This window comes from Paramormyrops kingsleyae, chromosome 3, assembly GCF_048594095.1.
Source record: "Paramormyrops kingsleyae isolate MSU_618 chromosome 3, PKINGS_0.4, whole genome shotgun sequence".
Lineage (NCBI taxonomy): Eukaryota > Metazoa > Chordata > Actinopteri > Osteoglossiformes > Mormyridae > Paramormyrops > Paramormyrops kingsleyae.
This window is the reverse complement of record NC_132799.1, coordinates 9,803,020-9,824,611: the sequence shown is the minus strand read 5'-3', so window position 1 is coordinate 9,824,611 and position 21,592 is coordinate 9,803,020. Positions and strand designations below refer to the sequence as shown.

The 21,592-nt window shown below is 39.8% G+C and overlaps 1 protein-coding gene across 4 annotated transcripts; it reads right to left on the bottom strand.

Moving 5' to 3' along the window:
• Positions 1-688: 688 nt before the first annotated feature.
• Positions 689-21,356, bottom strand: LOC111859138 (inactive carboxypeptidase-like protein X2). Of its 4 annotated transcripts, none has more exons than XM_072709577.1 (14): positions 20,590-21,356; positions 17,796-17,891; positions 14,724-14,833; positions 14,039-14,178; positions 12,039-12,123; positions 11,531-11,681; positions 11,066-11,154; positions 9,377-9,500; positions 8,786-9,000; positions 7,724-7,903; positions 6,952-7,249; positions 5,865-6,004; positions 4,494-4,593; positions 689-1,456 (listed from the first exon to the last, which is right to left on the bottom strand). In XM_072709577.1, exons 1-14 carry the CDS (start codon positions 20,882-20,884, stop codon positions 1,194-1,196), a joined length of 2,286 nt encoding a protein of 761 aa, XP_072565678.1. In that variant the 5' UTR covers positions 20,885-21,356; the 3' UTR covers positions 689-1,193. The 4 variants fall into 4 exon arrangements, with proteins under 4 accessions (XP_072565678.1, XP_023697354.2, XP_072565679.1 ...); XM_023841586.2 differs by having other exon boundaries at positions 689-1,435; positions 20,590-21,355; XM_072709578.1 differs by having other exon boundaries at positions 8,786-8,982; positions 20,590-21,355.
• Between the last annotated feature and the right edge of the window lie 236 nt (positions 21,357-21,592).

The window sequence follows — 21,592 nt, the reverse complement described above, 5'->3', positions numbered from 1 at the left end:
TAGCTTAGTTCTTTCCCTGTTCCACCATAAATGATTCAGCCCCAGAGCTGTGTGGTAATTAGCACAAGGAGTTGAATCCGGTGTGATAAATGAGGGGAAACCCAAAAATGTGCAGGGCTCCGGCCCCCCAGGACTGGAGTTGGTCATCCCTGTTGTAAAGGGTCAGATAACAGGCACTGACACTCACAACACGCAAATGTCTCAAGTCAGTTATCTTTGCCAAACAGTAAGTGAATCCTGTCAGCAAGCTACATTTATTCAGTTGCAGCAACAGGATTTGTTCTTTGGATGAGCAAGCAGGTGTCCCAAGTAAACTGTCTAATGAGTGTATATTTCAATAGATTCTACATTTATATTATTTATATAAATTGCTCCACTATTTTTAAATTTACTGTTTATATATATTTAGAGTATATTTAGTCTTGTAATTCATTTACCATCACAGCAGCAGGAGAATAGAAGGATACACGAGTTTTTACACATGTCCAGAATTCCAGTCAGATAGGTTTTTATAGCTGCAGTTTAGTTTTAGATGCTGGAAGAGTTTCAGAGAGAATTCCGCCCTTTGTAGGGCTGCCAAGGTCAGATGCCATTGCTCTCCTCCTTACGTATGCAATCTGGTCCTCATTCCTCAAACGCCACATCTGGGCTTTCATACGAGGGGCAGACGTCACAAAATATTCTAGCATCACACTTTACAAGTTTAATTTTATTTACTGAGCATATCAATGTACATTTGTTATATTTTTTCCTTTAGTGGCGTCATTATGAAGATCTTGTTTATTGTTAGTTTATTGTAGTAGATAAGCAATTCAACCAGGACACAGTACCCTGTCAGATTAATTAAGATATGTGTTTAAGCTGGATTTCAAAGAAGAAACTAGCTGGTTACTATTAATTTCCAGATTCATTGTGAATTGGCATAGAATATTTCACTTCATGAAATGCTGGTGGATGGTTACATTTTGAAATCTGTCTATTTTCATTTTATTTTTCTTACTCTGTATACTAAACAAAAGCCCCATTGAAAAAATACTCGTTCTAATTTAAAATTAACCAAAGATAAGGCACTAAAATATAGAAATGTCCACCCACAGGCTAATCCATTCCAGAACTCTCCATCTCCAGTTGTCGCCATAAAAGGTCTGAGAAAGGTCTTCATATCACCTTCTTGTCCTGACTGCTCTGCATCCCTATGTCTGAGTTTGTCTGTGTCTGACTTGTTGCTGCAGAGGCTTGATGGGCCGCTTGCCAAACTTCTCCATGATCTCCTTGATCCGCGACAGGTTGGTACGGCTGAGGACAAAGTCGCAGCGGGTGGCGCCCATGTCATAGCCCACCTCGCAGACTTTGCTGGCGGGATTGTACCCCTGGGCCTTCACCATCACCCTGTACTCCCCGGGGTTTAAAAGCCGCCAATAGTCACCATCTGCCGCTAAAACCAATGGAAGGAAACCTGTCGTTTGTGTCGTGATGATGACAAGAAACAAATCAAATAATAAATCTGTTGTATTTAGTCTTCACTTGACTGTAATAACTGTAGAAAAATGACATTAAATTTACTTATATAAATACTGTATTTACCATAAAAGAATGACAAACACTGCAGTATAGAGGCTGGCATGGTGCAGCTGTGGTTAGCACTGTTACCTCTGGAGTCCAGTCCCCCTCCCCCCCCCCCCCCCCATAATCCAAAAACTTGCTAATGTGAAATGGATTAGTCACATTGTCCCTAGGTGTGAAAGTGTGAGTGTATGGTGTGTGTGTCCTGCCATGGGTTGGCACCCCATCCTGGGTCATTCCCTGCCCTGCCATGGGTTGGCACCCCATCCTGGGTCATTCCCTGCCCTGCCATGGGTTGGCACCCCATCCTGGGTCATTCCCTGCCCTGCCATGGGTTGGCACCCCATCCTGGGTTATTCCCTGCCCTGCCATGGGTTGGCACGCCATCCTAGGTTATTCCCTGCCTTGTGCCCAGTGCGTCTGTGAGAGGCTCTGGACCCTGCATAGGACAAGCAAGCATGTAAAATGGGTGGATGGATGGATGGATGGATGGATGGATGGATGGACGGACGGAGATTCAGATAATTCCATATTATAAAATTAAAGCTTTATAAACTTAAAGGATGTTGCTAAGGAACAGCATATATCAGTGTCACAAGTGGATGACAAAACTGACAGATGTATTTAACTAGACACTCAGAATATTTATACATTTCCCATTAAGATTGTCTAGTACAAATTGGCATTGAGCATGGAGCCCTTCCAAAGAGACACAGAGTACAAGGCAAGGGACAATCAAGATGAGGTCCCAGGCCTTCAGAGGGCATACAGTGGCGTGCAAAAGTTTGGGCACCCCTGGTCAAACTTTCTGTTATTGTGAACACTTAAGTGAGCAGAAGATGAACTTATCTCCAAAAGGCATAAAGTTAAAGATGAAACGTTCATTTCAACATTTTAAGCAAGATCAGTATACTACTTTTATTTTGTACAATTTTAGAGTGGAAAAAAGAGAAAGAGCAACATGCAAAAGTTTGGCCAGCCCAAGAGATTGGACTCTCAGACAAGTTTTACCAAAGTCTCAGACCTTAATTAGCTCATTGGGGCTATAGATTGTCACAGTCATCATTAGGAATGGCCAGACGATGCAAATTTCAAAGCTTTATAAATACTCTGGCTCCTCAGCCCTTGTACCAACAATCAGCCACCATGGGGTCCCCTTTCCAGCTGCTTAGCTGTTTGCTAAATTAAAAGAATTGACGCCTACAAAGCAGAAGAAGGCTATAAGAAGATAGCAGAGTGTTTCCAGGTAGCCGTTTCCTCAGTTCATAATGTAATGAAGAAATGGCAGTTTACAGGAATGGTGGAGGTAAAGTTGAGGCAGGGAAGACCAAGAAAACCTTCTGAGAGAACTGCTTGTAAGATCGTGAGAAAGGCAAATCAAAACCTCTGCTTGACTGCAAAAGACCTTCAGGGAGATTTAGCAGACTCTAGAGTGGTGACAGGCTATTCTACTGTGGAGTGACGTCTGCACAAATATGACCTCCTTGGAAGAGTCACCAAAAGAAAGCATCTTCACCACAAAACTCTGCGTCAGAAGCTTACAAAGTCGGCGGGATTATTAAAAAAAGAAAGAAAGAAAGAAAGAAATGTGTCATATTTGCACCTCTTGGAAATCAGGTCATCTTTTACTTCCTAAGAGAAATTTTGACCGGGGTGCACATACATTTGTATACCACTGTACTCTAAAGGCAATTTAGAGACACTAGCTCACTTAACCATATGTTTTTGAACAGGCAGCATGAAACAGGAGTACCCTGGGGATACAGTAAAAGAATCCAACTCCACACACACTGATGCAGGGACAGGAAATGAATCCCTGTTAGGCAGTGCTGACTTTAATGAGCTCTTTTACCAGTAGCCAGTCTCATTATGAAGTCTCACTTTTAGGTGCCCTGCTCCAAGCTTTTAAGATCTGCCACACGTTATCATGGTCTTTATACTGCTCACTAACAGAAATGTAACCATTTTTAAATCTCATGCTCATTACCAGTATAACTAATTTGAGGATATAAGGAAATTTTGGTTAAGCCATTTGTGCAGTGGGATGAGTGACTCTAGAAGGTGTATTTTTCCTGCATGTCTAGAAATATTCCCTCCCAATCTCTCCCCCCCCCCCCCCCCCGCCCCATACTTAGAAAATAGCACCGATCATTTTCATGCCAGATGTCAGTAGTTTTATCTCCCAAAGCAAGGCATTGTGTGGGCTGGAGGCTTGTGGCTGACAATGTCAATGCAATGTGTGTGATTCAGCCACGGAGCTGATGCAGAACAGGGTCCCTATCTTCACAGGGCCCTGCACAAGGACAGACCCCAGCATTTCCAATTAAAGCTGCAGTAATACATCTGCTGAGACTGGAATCTGACATAAGACTGCACCCCCCCCCCCCCTAAAAAAAAAGAAGATCCAGTTACACAGAATGAAAAGGCAGTACTGGTGTCTCCCTGCAGAAAAACTATTCATGTCTAGATGCCCTCATCTAGAAGGACATGCTTACTCATACCCTGCCGTGTCGTATCGCTCAATTTCACCTCCTGTGCTCAGAGATGTATGAAAAATACTCCGCGCAGGATTTCATGGATAATCTTATCTTAATTGCCAATTAATTCCATCTGTGTCAGGAGCATTGTGCTTGATGTGTTGGAGAGAGGGCATTTTATATCTCCTGTGGCAGCACGTGTCATGTGTGGAAAACCTTTCCCTCTATATCACAAGGGAAATTCCGACTGAAGTAGCCATCCACAGTGACAGAAGGAAATAATGAAAGCATTTTGTTAACAATGATAAAAAAGTAAAAATTATCCCAATTTCTATGGAAAGAATTTTTTTAAATCACACTTTCATATATAAAGAGTACAGTACATAAAAAATATTATTCAATTTTAAATGGTACTAGACATAGTATTACAAAAAATGACTCATTTTGTCTAACCTGTGTGAATATCGTGGTTGATGCCTTCCACAGAGACGGTGACATTGGCAATTCCCCGGCCATGCATGTCCCTAACCACGCCTTTGATCCCACGATGCACCTGGACAGGCAAGAGGATAACATAATTAATCACACTAATTCTGCTTCATTTAACAAGGGCGAACATGCACAGAGTGTCCATACAATGCCTGGCCGTTTGTGAATACCTCTAGGTACATATATTATATGTTTTACAGCTGCCATTATGATGTCATGTTGTCAGTTTCCATTTGATGTTGAGGCTGTATATAGGGTAGGAGTTTCCGCAAGCAGCAAGACATGGGCAATGAAGAGTCTAATCAAAATGGCCAAAGGAAACACACAAAGCACAGAACATGGAAGCCCCACGCACAGGGTTCAACCCTGAAGGTATGGGACTGAGCCACCACGGTCACAATGTAACAGAATGCTATTAAGCAAGAATTAGTTCAGGTCTACAATATTTCAAATTAAATATAAATGGAATGTGCTAAATACTGCTACCACACCATTTATCTATCATCATCCATCTTCTGACTACGTATCCAGGTTTGCGCAGTACACTGTTCATCATTTTAATATACATATACTATATAATATGTAACATAAAGTATAATGTAATAATTATATAATCATTTATAATGTATTCAGACAAATGTTGTGTTTTAATGTATTTTATAATTGTATGGGTTTATAATTAATACATTCTAATTGGAATTATGTAGTTCAAATTGTACTTCACCAAAGTTTGATATAATTTCTCTGTCAGTTCATACTCTAGTTAATGTTATTACCCTGAATCAATAAGAGATAGAACATTCAACAGGTAGAAGATGTGTGACGTGAAGATGTGAAGCAATTCTGCTTAGCGTTTAGGACACTGCAGTACTCTGGTCAGTCCCATTGTGATATTTGATGAAGATACCTGATTAAATAAGGTTAAATAAGGTCGAACAGCTAGGATAGATAATGTAATTCCACATTACGCCTGGCACTCACTAAGTGAAAACAATCAATAAAGCCAATAATAATTAGTGCAGCCCAGCCAGTACCTTAACGCGATCTGTGCTATCCTGCAGTAAACGTTTGTTCATCTTAAACCGAATCGAGTTCCTTAAAAGGTGCCAGATGGTAATGATCTTGGCTAAAGTTTGTCTAATAAAGAGCCAAATGCCATTCATCGTGTGTTGGCATTCAGCCGTTTAAATGCATAAACTATTGAGACAGGTACTGAACTTACTTTATAGTATTCACTATAGTATTCATTATAGTATTCACTTGCTTTCCATTAGTGCACGAACTTGTGCGTGTGTATATGTGCATCCGTCCTCGTGTGTTTCCGCCCGTCCTCACCTGTTCCATGAAGACGAGCAGAGACTCGCGGTTGTTCTCCCACTCTGCAGCCAGCTCACTTTCGTGGGGGAATTTGTCACAGCCCACATACATGGACAGCTCAAAGCAGTCGGTGTGCAAGTAGCTAAAGTCATTCATACCTACAAAAAAACAGCGGTTTATAGATCAGCTATTTAATGGAACGATCTGAAATACTGAAACTCCAATAGAACCTTTTTTTTTTTTTTTTTTTTTTTTTTAAAAAAAAAGACATAGTTCAGGCTTTTTAAAAATGAAATTTTATCAGTTTTAATTAATGAATTTTAGGTGATTAATTCATGATTGTTCATCACTGCATTACTAATGACGCTCCAGAAGTTTGCTGGGGGGGGGGGGGGGTGACCCCTGGTTCCAAGGTCCATAAAACAGGCCTTTCGATTTCAAAACACTCATTCTCTGATCTTTTCTTTGAAAACGACATGGAAATAATCCGAAAAACACAATAATCAAGACAGCTTAAGGAACAGCCTTGGAAGCTTGGTGTACAGAAGTTTGGTCCAGGTTTTTTCTTTATAAGGAAATTCCCTTTCCAGGTACGGGAAGCGGTACGTAGAACACAGGATACAAAATAATGAAGAACAATAAAAATGCTAATTTTGGGGGGGGGGGGATACCGATACATGCGAGCACCTCACAGCACAGATGTTCAGGCCTAACAGAAAGGGTGGGCTCTGCTCTGTGGTTACTGTCAACACAAAAGCAAAATATGCTAATATATAGGGGCACTGGGAATGAGCAACAGATGGGACCAATCAGTGCAAACGATTCCAGTCGTCTGATTCATTCCCCTAAAAAAATGGCGGCCCAGCTCACCTGCCCCTTACAATGGACTTTGAATCTGCTCTGGTATTTAAACTAAATTCATTTTAAATAATTGCTGAGAACACCTTCGAAAAGAAAGAAGAAAGAAAGATGAAAGGTGAATGGAAAAATAAATTAGGAGTAAATAATTTGTAATACGCTCTTCAACTGAAATACAGTCGAGACGAAATGTCAGGTCTAGATTTATTTTTGAAAGAGAGGTAGAGGCATTTGGAAAGGGACTGACTTCCAGGAGCTGTATGCCAAGATGCTCCGTTGATTGTGCCTTCCTCCTTAGCAAAGTCTTCCGTGTGGCACACTCTCCGGCTGGCGTCTGTCATCAGCCGGTGGGTGGAGGCGTAAGAGAAGGCCAGCCAGCGAAACACTGGGTCATCAGGCGTTGGGTTCTGCTCCTGCACTTTCCACTGGGAGCGGGCTTTGTCATAGGGAAACGTTACCACCAGTTCGCCCCCCTGTAGATTCCCACCCAACACAAAGGGAATCTTTTCCATCCAGGAAATAAGTGCTCGTGTCTCCACAGCAACCTGTGCGAGAAAGGATTATTCCATTATTCCATTATTTCATCTCTAGGACTGTTTAGGAGGGTTTTTTTCTTTTGTCCAACTTGTACACTAATCAAACAGTGTGTTCTCATTCATTATCATTAAAATCAGATCCACTTTTTCATAAATCTCTAATGGTGCTCCTGTCGTTCCCCAGAAGGTAAAAGAGCAATTATGAGACAGATTGAGGATCAGTTTGAGAAAGTTGCGTGTGTAGGCAAGAATTAACATTTCCTGATTGAATCTTTGAAAGTTTAGGCAGTCAGAAGGAATATGGCAAAGTTTCACGTAAATTTGCACCATTATATTTAATTGTTATTCAGGTGAGAGGGACTGTAGGTGATTTTTGAATCTGTGCTCTGAGAAGGGCTGAAAACAGTAAGCCGACGGATGGATGGATGGATGGATGGATGGATGGATTTTTATCATATTTTAAAATATGTCTGTTTGACTGACCGTGTGATTTTTAGAGTAATACCACTCTGGAATAGGCAGATGGTGATTGAGAACTTTCCGTGGCATCCACTTCCTGGTCTCCGCCTCCCAGAGGACAGAGTTAAGATCTGGGAAGTTGTGGTGGACATCCAGGCCATCATGAGTCCAGCGGCCAAGGGACCACCCCCCAAGCTCTGAGCCCTAAACGAAAGATTAAATTAAAAAAAAATACAGTAGCAAGGCTTCATTTAACATTATATTGACTATTACATCACCAAAATATTATTTTGTTTTTCATTATCTGCCATACAAAGTATGCTGAATGATCGATTGGCTTTACACATTGATCTATTTTTGAAATTCATGTACGGATAAGGGCAGAAGTTTGGCATGGATGACCTGTTGTGGAACAAAGTCAGGTGACAAGCCCAGTTACTTAATTCATGTGACTCTTAACGATCGTGCCAAGACCATGATGACTGTTTCATGACCTGGAATCCGTTTCAGGTTTTTTATTTTGTTTCGCCCATGATGTACCTGAAACATTTTTTCATTCCTTCCCACTGCTTTACTAATTCCCATCCCCCAGTAAAGTGGCTGTTTTTTATTCCCATCCTCATAACGTTTGGTACCCAGCCCAGAGTGTTACTGTACATCCAGAAAACCTACTAGTCGGATAACTCATGTTGGAGAGTAAAAAAAATATTATGTGGAATATTACTTGGGGTATATAAAGAGTAGTTTGCCAACAACTGCATGCACATACTCTGCATATACATACACTGCATACACATACACTGCATACACATATACTGCATGCACATACACTGCATACACATATACTGCATGCACATACTCTGCATATACATACACTGCATACACATACACTGCATACACATATACTGCATGCACATACACTGCATACACATATACTGCATGCACATACTCTGTATACACATACACTGCATACACATATACTGCATACACATACACTGCATACACAGCAAATTTATACCTTGTTATAAAAGGGAACAACATGTAATATCTTAAAGTGGGTCAGCAGTGGAGAATCATTCCACCTACCAACTCAAAGACTTTCTCGTAGCCATCTGGGTTTATGGAGGGCAGCAGATGGATGCGGGTCTCCTCGACCAGGTGGCGTACCCGCAGGTTACCCACCAAGTACTCCTGACACATAAACTGCATCAGTAGCAGCAGTAGCTCGCGACCCAGTACCTCGTTACCATGGGAACCAGCAGTGTAGCGGAACTCTGGCTCACCTGGATGAAAACATGGATCTCAGGCAAATACAAGTAGTAAATAAATACATATTTACTGGGGCAATTCAAAGTTTTTTTTAAAGGGGGCAAAATAGGGGCCATATTTCATGCAAAGCATATTATTAGTCAATGACGTATTTTTTTAATCTGTAAGTGACCGCTGGAGGGGGCAGTCAAGGCCAATCAGCTTATAAACAATCAAACTTTATTTATATTGCACATTTCATACAACGCAACTGCAATTCAAAGGGTTTCACTGGCGATTGCTGCTTAACCTAATGACATTAAAACATTTAGATTTTATGCTGTTTAATAATGAAAATGGGTAAGTAATCTGTCGTGCTTTTCTTACGTTCCTCTCCTCCTAGCTAAATGTTTTGCTGGCTTAACTCACCCTGTTCGTGCTCTCCAGGGCTGTCTGAAATCTCAATGGCGTATAGTTTCAGTCCATTGTAGCTCTTCCCAATGTTGTAAATTCTTGTGATGTTTGGACACATTTCATTAACTGCCTTCATAAGCTGTCAGAGAAGTGGCATAGCAGGTGTCATATAAAAAGTATGATTTGTACTTGAGTAGTGACTGAGTTACTTTTAATTTTACTAAGGAACCATATTTTAAAGTGTTACCCTGCCAGGTGTATCTCTCAAAGTTTGTCTCACAAACTTCAGCTTCTGATATTCTGCACCCCAGAGATCAATGGGGAACCCAGCAGTGCAAGCTAGGTGACAACAGCTGGTACCAGGCGCAGTTATAATTTACAGTGTGGTTTCTTAGTAACTTAGTATTAACTCAGTACAAATCATGAACAAATTCAGACACTCCTCACTTAACGACCAAGTTTCTTTCTTACGGCTAGATCATTTAGCGGATTGGTCGATAATTGATTTACTATATTTATAAACGTTTATATAGCATTGTGCTGTATACTATAATAAACATAATAGAGGAAATCAGCTCAATAAAGCACAATAAAGTGCAAATTTATAGACAAAATATATAGTGTTGGAGATTGGGAATGATAAAGTGGTGAATAATGGCCGACTGGGAACAACACTGAGATTGAGAAAGGGTGATGCAAGATGAGATGCTTGGCACTAAGACACAATGCTGGTGTTTCCATGACCAAAGTTCTTGTGCAATGCACAATACCGACCTGTAGGAGGGCTGATCGTAAGTCCGGGCGGTCGTTAAACAGGGGTGAGTTTCCCGAAGCGTTCTTAACGCTACGTCGTTCTTAAGTTCTGTGTTAAAAGATAGAACTAACGAACGACGTAGCGTTAAGAAGGCTTCGGGAAACTCAGCCCAGGTCGTTAAGGGAGGAGTCTCTGTATAGTTGGTGATTAATTAATAGATTATGTATGAGTTTAAAAACTGCTCCCATTCTTTCTTTGAAGAGTACAGTAGTGATCAACACCTATTTGAAGGAAGTTCTTTCATATGGTGAGACACCCGCTATAAATCAGGTATGAGGAGTAAGTCAGCACAAACGCACAGTCAGAAAAGTTCAGTTTTTGGAGTTAAAAGATTATTATGCCTTTTATTTAGAATCATAACATTTGTGTTGGAAATAAGCGGTCAGGGCTCATTAGCAAAACATTTTCATATATAAATATTTAGTGAAGGGGACTCAGTGGGTTCTGCTGTTGCCTCACACCTCCCGGGAAGGGGGCTAGAATCCCCCCCCCGCGTGTGGGGTTTGCATATTCTCCCTGTATTTAGTGGCTTTCCTCCTTGTACTCTGGTTCCTCCTACTGTCGAGCCATATGCAATCAGACTAATTGGTGTCTAAATCTCCCAGAGTATGTGATTCTTTGTGCGTGTCCTGCAATGGACGGACAACCCTTCCAGTGTGAAACCCTGCTTTGCGCCCTGTGTGGACTGGGATGGGCTCCAGGCCTCCCCCAGCAATACTGACCAGTTGGAAAATGGATGGATGGGCAAAATGTAGAAACTTAAGAAATAATGTCATTCAATGCAAAAGAAACTGAGTAAAATGAGTAATTTCATCCTTCCCTGATGTGTTTGCGGTCCTGCTTCATGTCTTTTCCTGAGGCCGTCATGTGGCTGCCGGCTATTGACCCACCTGTCTCATCTCTTTATAACCGTGGTGCTTGAAGTCCAGCTTGTCTGTAGTTGTGATCTCATTCCTTCTATGGTAATAATTATTGGGATCTGGAAAAATAGGTTTCACAGACATTCACTATGTACATAAAAAAAAAAAGTATTTATAACACGGCTAAGATTTAAGATCTTCGGTAAGATTTAAAAGTTTATTGTTTCTGGACAACTGCTTGAAATCTAATTATATGAACAAATTAAAGGTAAATACTGTCTTTTCCCTTCCCCCCCCCCCCTTATTGGACCTGAGACGTTAGTGGAGCAAATCTTGGAAATTAATGCTGAACGGGCCAGATGAAGATTTAGCAGAAAAATCTGAAAACTAAGCAATGGTACATTGGATGTTACTCATGTCAGGCTGCGCTGGCAGGATGGGTGGGGGGTCATTTCTGATACGTGTCCCTAAGCCAGCAGTGTAGGTGTTCCTCACCTGGCATCGGACAACCAAGGATTTCAACTCGCATGCAAACGCTGCCCCTGGGGTGCCACGAGCGCGGGTTCACACGAATGTATCGGCCAATCACAGGCGTGGGCAGCCTGTTCAGTACTGGAAGCTCCTTCTCACTGTTTGCACTGAAAACCTGTAGTACAGAAATGCAGCATATTTAGCATTTTATGAAAGTAAAAAAAAATTATGAAGTATTTTGTATTTGCTAGTTGTTTTTATTATACTAATCAGATGTTTATTAGTTAAATATATAGTACTGTTTAAAAGTCTTACAGTAAGTAGTCCAAGAAAATGACACCCCATACACACACACATGTGATACTGGCCAAGATAAGCAATTGGAAGATGGATGGATGGATGGAATGATTTGGAAAGCATTGCTTTGCACAACACATGTCAAGAAATTTTGGACTACATCACCAATGATGAGAAGGGGAATCCAGGAATTCTCCGCATGGTCAGAGCACACACGCCTCAGCTGGTCACTCACCATATCCCGCGTGCCGTTCTTAATGGTCGTCCAGGTGTGGCTGTCGTTGCTGACTCGGACTTTGTATGATGTCACCCAGTCACTTCTGGAATGAAAGCAAAGGTTATGTTATTCAAGGCAATGTCAATGCAAGAGTTATTCTGTTATCAGACACCAGAATGTTAAATTTCACATGCTATCAGCTTTATTCCAGTTGCTTGTCGTTAATTTATCATTTTCATACCATAGTCACACAGGTAATTTTTCGTTAATATACATTTTGTAGAATTGTTATTCAGTGGAGGCTATAGGATGTGTCACGATTCGGCGGACGGGCAAACGGGGAAGGAGGCGAGATAGCCGTGAATGCCGAGATACGGAGTTTATTCCGGGTAGACGAACATCGAAACAATACAATGACAGAACTGGGGAATACTGACTGAGACATGGACTAAATACTAAAGACAGGCTAAACTGAACAAGCAACAGGTGATCACAATCAGGCATTAACACGAGGTATCGAGGGGGCGTGGCACACACAAGGATCGTACGGAGCTGGACGTAACAGGATGTTAATGGTAACAAGTAACAGTTTATAGTTTAAATACTGTAGATTGCTGCCCCAATCATTGCAGATCTTTTTAATTTATCTTTTTGTACAGCTGAATTTCCACGGGCATGGAAATCTGCTGTGGTACGTCCACTTTTTAAGGGTAGAGATCAAGCTGATCCAGACTCCTATAGGTCAATTTCAATTCTGCCCTGCTTATCAAGGATTTTAAGAACAACTTGTTAAAAAGTAACTTACAGAGAACCTGGCTGGGTCTGGAGTCCAATCTGGTTTTCAAATTTGGGTTGGTTGTGTCCCAGCAAAGGTTTTAAATTCACTCCAGATTCTAAAAAATATTGTGCAGCAATTTTTATAGTTCTTGCCAAAGCTTTTGATACCATTGATCATACTGTTCTTCTTGACAGATTTAGCAGCATTGGAGTCTCGGGTCTTTCATTAACATGGTTCTCAGATTATTCTAGGTTACAACAGGTAAAATCTGAACAATCTCCAAACCCTTATTTGTCACCGATGGGGTTCCACAGGGCTCAATCCTTGGTCCAATATTATTTTCTATTTATATAAATGCTGTTACTAGTTTTATTGGAGATTCATCTATTCATCTTTATGCTGACGATACATTCATTTAGGGCTCATATTTGTTTTTGGGAAGATGCAATCGCAGATGGTGTTGGAAAACCCAACCCACAGGAATCAAATACAACTGTGAAGGGCAAGGAGCTATAAATGGCTATAAATCAGCTGTACAAAATGAATACACTCAATTAAACCCATAGTTCCTTGGCATTTCAAAGCAATGGGAAGATGAGAGGTATACATGTATAAAGAGGTATGGGTTAAAATTCACTGGTTTGTCAGTGAGAGTGAAAGTATTATGAAATACCTGCATCCAGATTTTTATTTTTTTAATTATAATTTTTTTTTGTGTTTCTACTTTTGACAACTGACACTGTCCCAACAACTGACCTAGAGAGTAGTATTCTGTTTTATTTTATTACCAATCGGCAACCTCTATTTTCCCATCATCACTACTTCAAAGTATTATTATGCTGTCACAAAAAAATATATATTTTAAATATGAAGATTCATATAATGTATATGATTCTACAATATTGCGCTATACTTCATTAGCTGAGGGATGGTGTGCCTGTGATCAGAACAAAGCCATTAGCCCCCCCCCCCCCCCCCCTAAAATTCAGCAGGGGAACTGGATAACTGGTAAAACTCCAAGCTTTACTCTCACCCTGCACTCCAGTGTAGCTGTACTACCAGTCTACCACAGCTGGCAAATAAAGCATTCATTTTTTTAAAGACATTGGCCCAAGCTGAATAAATAATAATGTTATAAATACACTGACATGTAAATAAAATTTCAGTTGCATAGGTCAGTGTTGTTGGGCAAAGAGGGGACAGAGAGAAGCTGGTAACAGCTGGACGTGTCTTTACTCACGACCAGAGGGAGTTCCGGCCTTGTGTGATGACACCGGTGAACTTAGTCAGCCTCCTGGCATCCACTTCAAACCACTGCAGAGGATCGTTCCTCCCTGAGCACCAGCCTCCATCAAAGAAATCATCCTCAAAAAGTCCAGCCTTCCCAGCCAGAGAGCAAACAGCATCAGACCACACATTATTTATCATTATATATATAATGGGCCATATCATTTAAGACAGAATACAAATTTTCATAAATCCTAACAATCTTCTCTAATTGGTTATGCAATGTATTGAAATTAAATACTGGCAGGACATTACTTGAGTATTTGAACCATAAGCCCAGTGCTAAAACCCCTAAAATTTTGAGTCTTCTCTTGCAAGCACATACTTACAATATGAATACCAGACATCATGTATGCTGAAAACATTGAGTATTAAATGATTTATCTATAGGCACATCATAATTTCTGAACCAAACAGGCCATTAGAACATCAAAGCAATTTTTGGAAAATCATTTTTCTAAAAATGCAGACCTGTGGTTAGGATTTGTCTTACAATAAATATACTGCAACACTGCTGTTGTGTTATTTTTAGGGGAAACAACAAAACCTCAAGGTTTTTAGGTAGATGACTCTGCTCCCTAATTCAGCATAAAGTATTGTAATTCAGGTCATTTTGGAAGCTTAACCAAAGGTCTGACCTGGATGTTAAGCCGTCCTCTGTGTGCACCCAGACCATAGCGTTTGATTGAAGATGCATGGAGCTGGAAGTCATCAATTTTCAGGTTCTCCAAACCAAGAGGAGGGCATTCTGTCAGGATGACATAACAGTTCCTAATGGATTAGCAGTCTTTCATCATTAATCCATCCACAGATCCATCAACTCATATGCCACAACTGCTTATGCAAGTCTGTGCTGCAGTGAGTCTTATTTGGCTATATATATATATATATATATATATATGTGCAGGTATGTATGTATGCATGTATAAATAAATACATGACAAAATCAAAGCAGTCTGTTCCAAAAAAAGAAAATTACCTTGAAATTAATTAAACTGGTACTAAATTTATTGCTGAGAATTTTTAAAACTGAAGCATAGTAATATATATTTATTATTACGTTCTGTAATTTTCATGGTTTATGCTTTTAGAATGTCACTTGCACACTCTTGTTTGATTCCCCCAGCGGTTTAACAGACCTTAAAAATCAACAGCGCATGACTCATCACTTCTCTTCCCCCAAAAGGCTCTGCTGCCTGACTGAGTCTCCGGTAAGACTGACCCAACAAGGATTCACTTGTCAGCTGTAACTACTAGGCTCTGTTCGGTGTTTATCATCAGTGAGAACAGGTATCCAAAAATAACCATGCATGACACTATTAGTCATTGCTATTTAATTCAAAGGTGTTGGATGAACATCAAAAAATACAGGCTTTGAACGAGGGGGATCATTTTTAACTTAATATAGGACAAAATTTTTACTACTTTTACGTACTATATTTTCAAAGTATTCAATTTATGTTTTGACCTAGCAGCTAGTATTAGCATATTCTTATCTACCTATATAGCTACCTATATAACAGATTTCAGATTTCAAAGTCTAAAAATATTCTATCTGCAAAATCTATGAGCTGTTCAGGTCACATATGTTCTAATACAGAAGTTCTTCAAGTCTTAAATAGCTATCAGCTGCAACAGAGGCATGATATAATGTAAGCAAAACTAGATACGTGGTATATCATAAATGTAACTATATAGGTTAAGGAGATTATTTTCTCACTGTGTAGGCTGTGCAATTAGTATGTGGTTGTCAATCAGAAAATGCAAATAAATATAAAAGCCTTTGTATGAATCTTGCACAGTCTTTAAGGAATATGTTTTAATAAGATTCCCCGATCAAATCAGATGAATTCACATTTCCGGCAAATTCCTTTATGGACACTGACTATCTCTGGCTACCTTGTTACAGAAGTTATCATGTGTTTGCAAATAGTGTAGACCCTATCATGCTATGATGCTTTAAATTGAACCAGGTGTCTACAGACAGTTGAAAGGGTTTGGATGGCGAGAATAATGGTAGTGTTGTTAGAATATCTTAGTTTGATGGACTCATAGTGTTGTTTGTATGATATGAATAAATGCTAGAGAAAATTATAAGAAAGGATAATCATATGGATAGAAAATAATATGTGCCATTCTGTCTCGGAACCAGGAACATTGAACATGAAAGTGCTGTCAATGATTTAGAGAAAAATGATGAAGATGGATTCTGTTGTCTGCAGTTTTCTAGCTTTTCACCAGGCCTCAGTTACGGCTGAAAAACAATTTTTTTTTACCAATTAAATTCAGATCAGGCAGGTGAAGATGGATTTTTTAGACTGTCTTCACATAAGAGCATTACAGATTTCTATACTGATACTACTTCACCCTATAAAGATACTACTTTGCAAAAGATCCTGATTTGGTTTTGTTTAACAATATAATAACGTAATGGCTCTTTGATTAAAAAATTCACTTTGAAAAATTCCCCATAAACCATGGTCTCTGTGTACTGCTTGCCGTGATTATTTTGAATTATTTCCCCTCCCCAACATCTGCCTGTTCAGTCACAGAACACGTCTGGATTCTCTTATTCTTGCATCACACGTGTTGAAGCTGCTATTTTATGTCACCGCGTTCCAGAGGCTGGACCGAATCAGCAGTCTGACACGTCTCCATGCTGTCAAGTTGTTGACGGTGAAGCATAAATTTTGCAGAAGATGCACGTTGTTGGTGCAAAATGGAAAGAATTCAATGGAAATATCACCAGCTACAAAAGATACTCGTATTTATAAACTAATAGGCAAAGACAGTTCTTTGGTGCACAAAGGTCCCAGGCAGATGCAGACAGAAAGGGATGCTGTTCCTGTTTCCATTGCTACTGTGCTGAGTCCCTCATACAGTCAGAAAAGGAATGACATGTGAAGGCAATTTTTTTCTTCCAGGTTCAGTATTTTTAACACTCAGTATATATGTATAGCAACAAGTTTACAAGGCAATTATTGAAATTACAAAATGTACATGCTTTCGTGCTACGATAACTGGACACCAAAAAATATATTAAGACTTGCTTCAATTAGCCAATTCTTAGCCCTGAAGTTCAGTGATATCAACATTCAAAAGCCAACTATAGTTAACACATCCCTAGTAATTCTAAAAAAAAAAAAAACGTGGTCTACTGTCTTTTACTGGCCTGTAATATGATTGTTACAGCTCTGCAGAGGGTGACAGTAATTGTGGATGCCCTCTGCAACCTATGATCTGACCCGGAAGTTGTTTCAGTTAAGAAGCTCTGCTGAGTATATAAACAGCCTGGTGTTTGGTCGTACAGTATAGCTCCCTGGCATCAAGGTCATAGTCTGGTCAAATGCCCAGTCTAGTACTATTAATGACAATAAATAGGATACAAATGAATCCATCCAAAACAAGGCATTTCAGTATGTATGAGGTTGTTGATTTTAACGATGCTGTATTATTTCTCTTACAGGTTTTGTTGCAGAGATTGTATAGTCCATTAACTCAAGAAGGCATTAACCACCCATAAAAGTGCACTCCGTTACTTACAGTAATTATTTGAAGAACATTTTGAGTGTTTCTCGGTAGAGAGATGAGTACTGATACCCATCCTTTGTTACTAAAACATGAGTACAGGAATACTTTTTAAAGCCCCTTTATTTTACAGGCACTTCCGCAGGAGCTCTAGAGTAAGCAAGGTGTTATTATTTACGTACCTTCTGTACCAAATCCATAGTAACCCTCTCCTTCGTTGCTGCCGTTTGGAGATTTTAGGCTCCCCTTTTCATTCTTTTTTTTATTCCCATTTTTCACTGAAAAGGAACAAGACACACATAAACACACTGCATCTTAACTACATAACTGTAAGATTATCAAAATGGCTTTCTCTATGTTGCTCTCAGTTTAGTAAATGGTAAATGGATTGCATGTATATAGCGCATTTTTGCTACTCGTTCGAGTACTCAAAGCGCTTTACAGTTTTGCCTCACATTCACGCATTCATACACGCATTCATACACGCATTCACACACCGGTGGCAGCAGTATTACACTATGTACGTGATTATGCATTTTGATTGTTTCTGAGGGGATGTACCACTGGACAGACTTACATACTGGCCAAGATTTATTGGGCAAAACCACTTGAGAGGGCACAAATAATATACTATTATGCTCTTAATTGATCATGAACCAACTCTTACTTACACTGTCGGAAACAGAGAGTACCAGTTCCTACCTTTCCATGTCGCTGGGGATGTACCCTCAAGGATCTGCCAATTGTCCACTAGCTGTAGGTAAATGTACCTTTCAGTGCAATTTCAGGTACAGAAATGGACTCTGAGGAAAATCCCAAAGGTACAAACAACATTAAATGTTCCTCATATTGCCTTTCTGTATCTTTAAAGGTACATTTACCCCTAAGGGTACAGGCCCAGTGACAAACAAAGGTACAAATTGGTACTCTTTTTTCTGACAGTGTAATGTATTAATAAACCACAAACTAAGTTGTAGTTACAAACAAATTACAGGTTATTTACTTTTCAGCGAGCCATTGACTCAGTCTTAACTTAAAGTTTAGTTAACCATTATTTTATAGTGTTCATAATCATGTTCTACCTACTACATACTGTTACCCCACGACCCATTTGGATTAGTGGTTTGGAAAATGGATGGATGGATGGATACTGTTAATTATGATTCTAACAAATCAATAAGTTGGTTTGCTCAAGTAAAGAACAGACATGGGACCTATCTACTACTTATCCATTAGTTCCATGAATTTATGTACTTATATATTCATCTTATGTTTATTCATCATTAATGAATCATAGTGGATCATTTATTCCAAGCAGTTATATATGTTATTTGTTAATTTTATAAACCTTTGTGAACTACTAAAGGAACAAAAATGAATAACACAAGAAATGAAATATCTGTTTGTTCATTATTCGTGAATCCTAACACATCTTTTCTCTCATGTAGCTACTATATTTGTTCATGATTTGTAACTGAGCTACTACTAAGTTACTAAGGGACCTTATTGTAAAGTGTTGCCATTTATTGCAACTTACATCATATTTTTTCCAGGATAACATATGAATCATCATAGCCTGACTGAAAATAGAACATAAACATCCAATTAGACCATTGGATAGTGATATATTACTTCCCTGAGTGGTAACAGCACCTCTGCAAACACATTGCAGCTTTTTCGTGTCATTATGTCCCGTATGCCTGCCATATGAAATCTGCTGGGCCTCTGACAATTAAACGTTCCAACTAAGGGCTAAGACTTCTTAGGAGAGTTTTTCTAGAAACACTGCCAGCACATAAATTCCACTTTTTAAAGTCTATAGACAGCAGTAAAGTTCAAGGCACTTATGAATATGCCTGAGATACTTGTGCTGTATTTCCTAGGACAGACTACACACCCTTTTTGAGCCTCGACTGGATAAAGGCTGAAGGATGGAAACTTCCTTAGATGTTTCTGAAATTGATTGAGTGTGTAGAGTGAATATTGAGCTTCTTTGTTATTTTTGAAAATGCATGCATACTTATTATGATTCACCCATTTTCCAGAGCTGGTTGTTCCGGTGCAGGGTGGTAGGGAATTAGAGACTATCCTGGAAACAATGAGTGCAAGATAGGGAATAACCCTGGACGGGATGCCAATCCATCACAGGGTTGACCCTCAAGAAGCCTCTGCAGGGCACTGCATGTCAATCACAGTTTGGTAACTCCGATTCACCATAGTATGGTTTTGGACTGTGGAATAAAACTGGAGTTCAAGCCTATTGAGAATTGATAAGGATCAATGGGTGTTAATGACACAGACGAATGCCTTAAAGAATGATAATTCACGTTCCAGTCTTTAGCAGTTACTTGCTGGCTGTCTGTCCAAAACAGTGGTCCTGAAATTTGACAAGTGGCAGCTGGCCAAGGTGCTGCACCAATGCAAAGGTATTATTTAAAGACTGCATATTCTACACATATTATTTACTATTTTAGTGTTTTCAATTTATGAAATAGTTCGTGCCAGATATGAAAAACTGCTTGCGCTAAACTTCCAAAAGAACATCCTCTTATGTCAGATAACATGCATGTCTTTCCTTTAAATTGGTCAAACATATCAGCATATTAGCAATGAAGGGCCACTAATTTATTTTGCTGGACTACTACCTCCCCCTGGTGGCCGGCATCCCTGTATTACAGGAAACAAGTAGTAAAAGTACACTACTAGGCTCAAGGAAATTCAGAAGGACAAATATTTTTAATACACATTACCATTAACATTACACCCTATAATTTAGCCTTCCGTAACTGGAATCACCAGCATATTTGTCTTACTGATCTTATTATTATTTGTGCAACCCTGATATTTCACTTTGTTAATAATTCACATTCTCAATGATTCCTGCACACATTTCTCCAAAGAGAAGAAATCAATTATTGATAGCAACTGCCTCAAGAATTTTGTCATAATCTCAGGCAACATAAACAGATGCATTACCTGATTTGGAACTGGCAGCCGATTCGCCTAATTGCCTCTCTGTGTCCTTTGTAGCTCTGGGTTCTCTGTTGGTGTTCTTGGGGCCAAGTCTTCTGTGTTCTTGTGGATCCCCCAAGATGTCAGTGTAGAGCCACGGCTTCCCATGTCCCCAGTTACCATGGAGCAGCTCTCTACCACGTAGTTCCCGTAGGTGGTAATCTCTATATTCCACAGCACACCCATAAGTGACGCCCAGCAGCACTTCCAGAAGTCGCAACAAGGAGGGAAAGAGAACCACTGTGTGGTGACTCCTCATCCCTAGAGGGAAAATCGTAATCAGAGTTTTATATCTCAGAAGGTTGCTACCAACTTGCTATAGACAAATGGCACCACTGGTGGTACGGGCTGTTCCATCTGCCCTTGGCCTGCCACTCTCACACTCTAACTTCGCAAACGTCCTTTAAAAACACCCAGCAACTCATGTATACTGTAGAGCCAGGAGATTCTCACAGGATTTGTGCTGTGGAAATGAAAAGCAAGGAGACAGAGAGAGAGAGAGAGAGAGAGAGAGAGAGAGAGAGAGAAGGGAGGGGAAGCAGAAAAAGGAAAAAGGAAGGTTGCGAGAGGGTGAGACATTTTCCACTTTGGTAGTTGGCAGGTGATTTAGTAACTAAAAACTTTTTTTTTCTTATTTCAGCTAAAACACCAAACTGGACCATCGCTGTAAACTTCTATAGAATGTTAGGTTCATGTAATCACACTAAGGGATTTGCTTTCAGCTGCACCTCCCTGCCCTCGGCTGAGAGCTTGGTGCCTTTTTAACCTGAAGCAGATTTAATTTTCATTGGAAGAAGCTCATGGATTTTACCACATGGCATTTTATCCCAAGTACTATACCCAGAGCTCAGGAATCACCTTACATGCACCGGTAATTTTGAACAAATTCATTTTAACAGCTCCAGAACTCATATGATATTTTGTAAACACTACTGCTACATTGTTGCACTAAACCCTGGAGGAGATA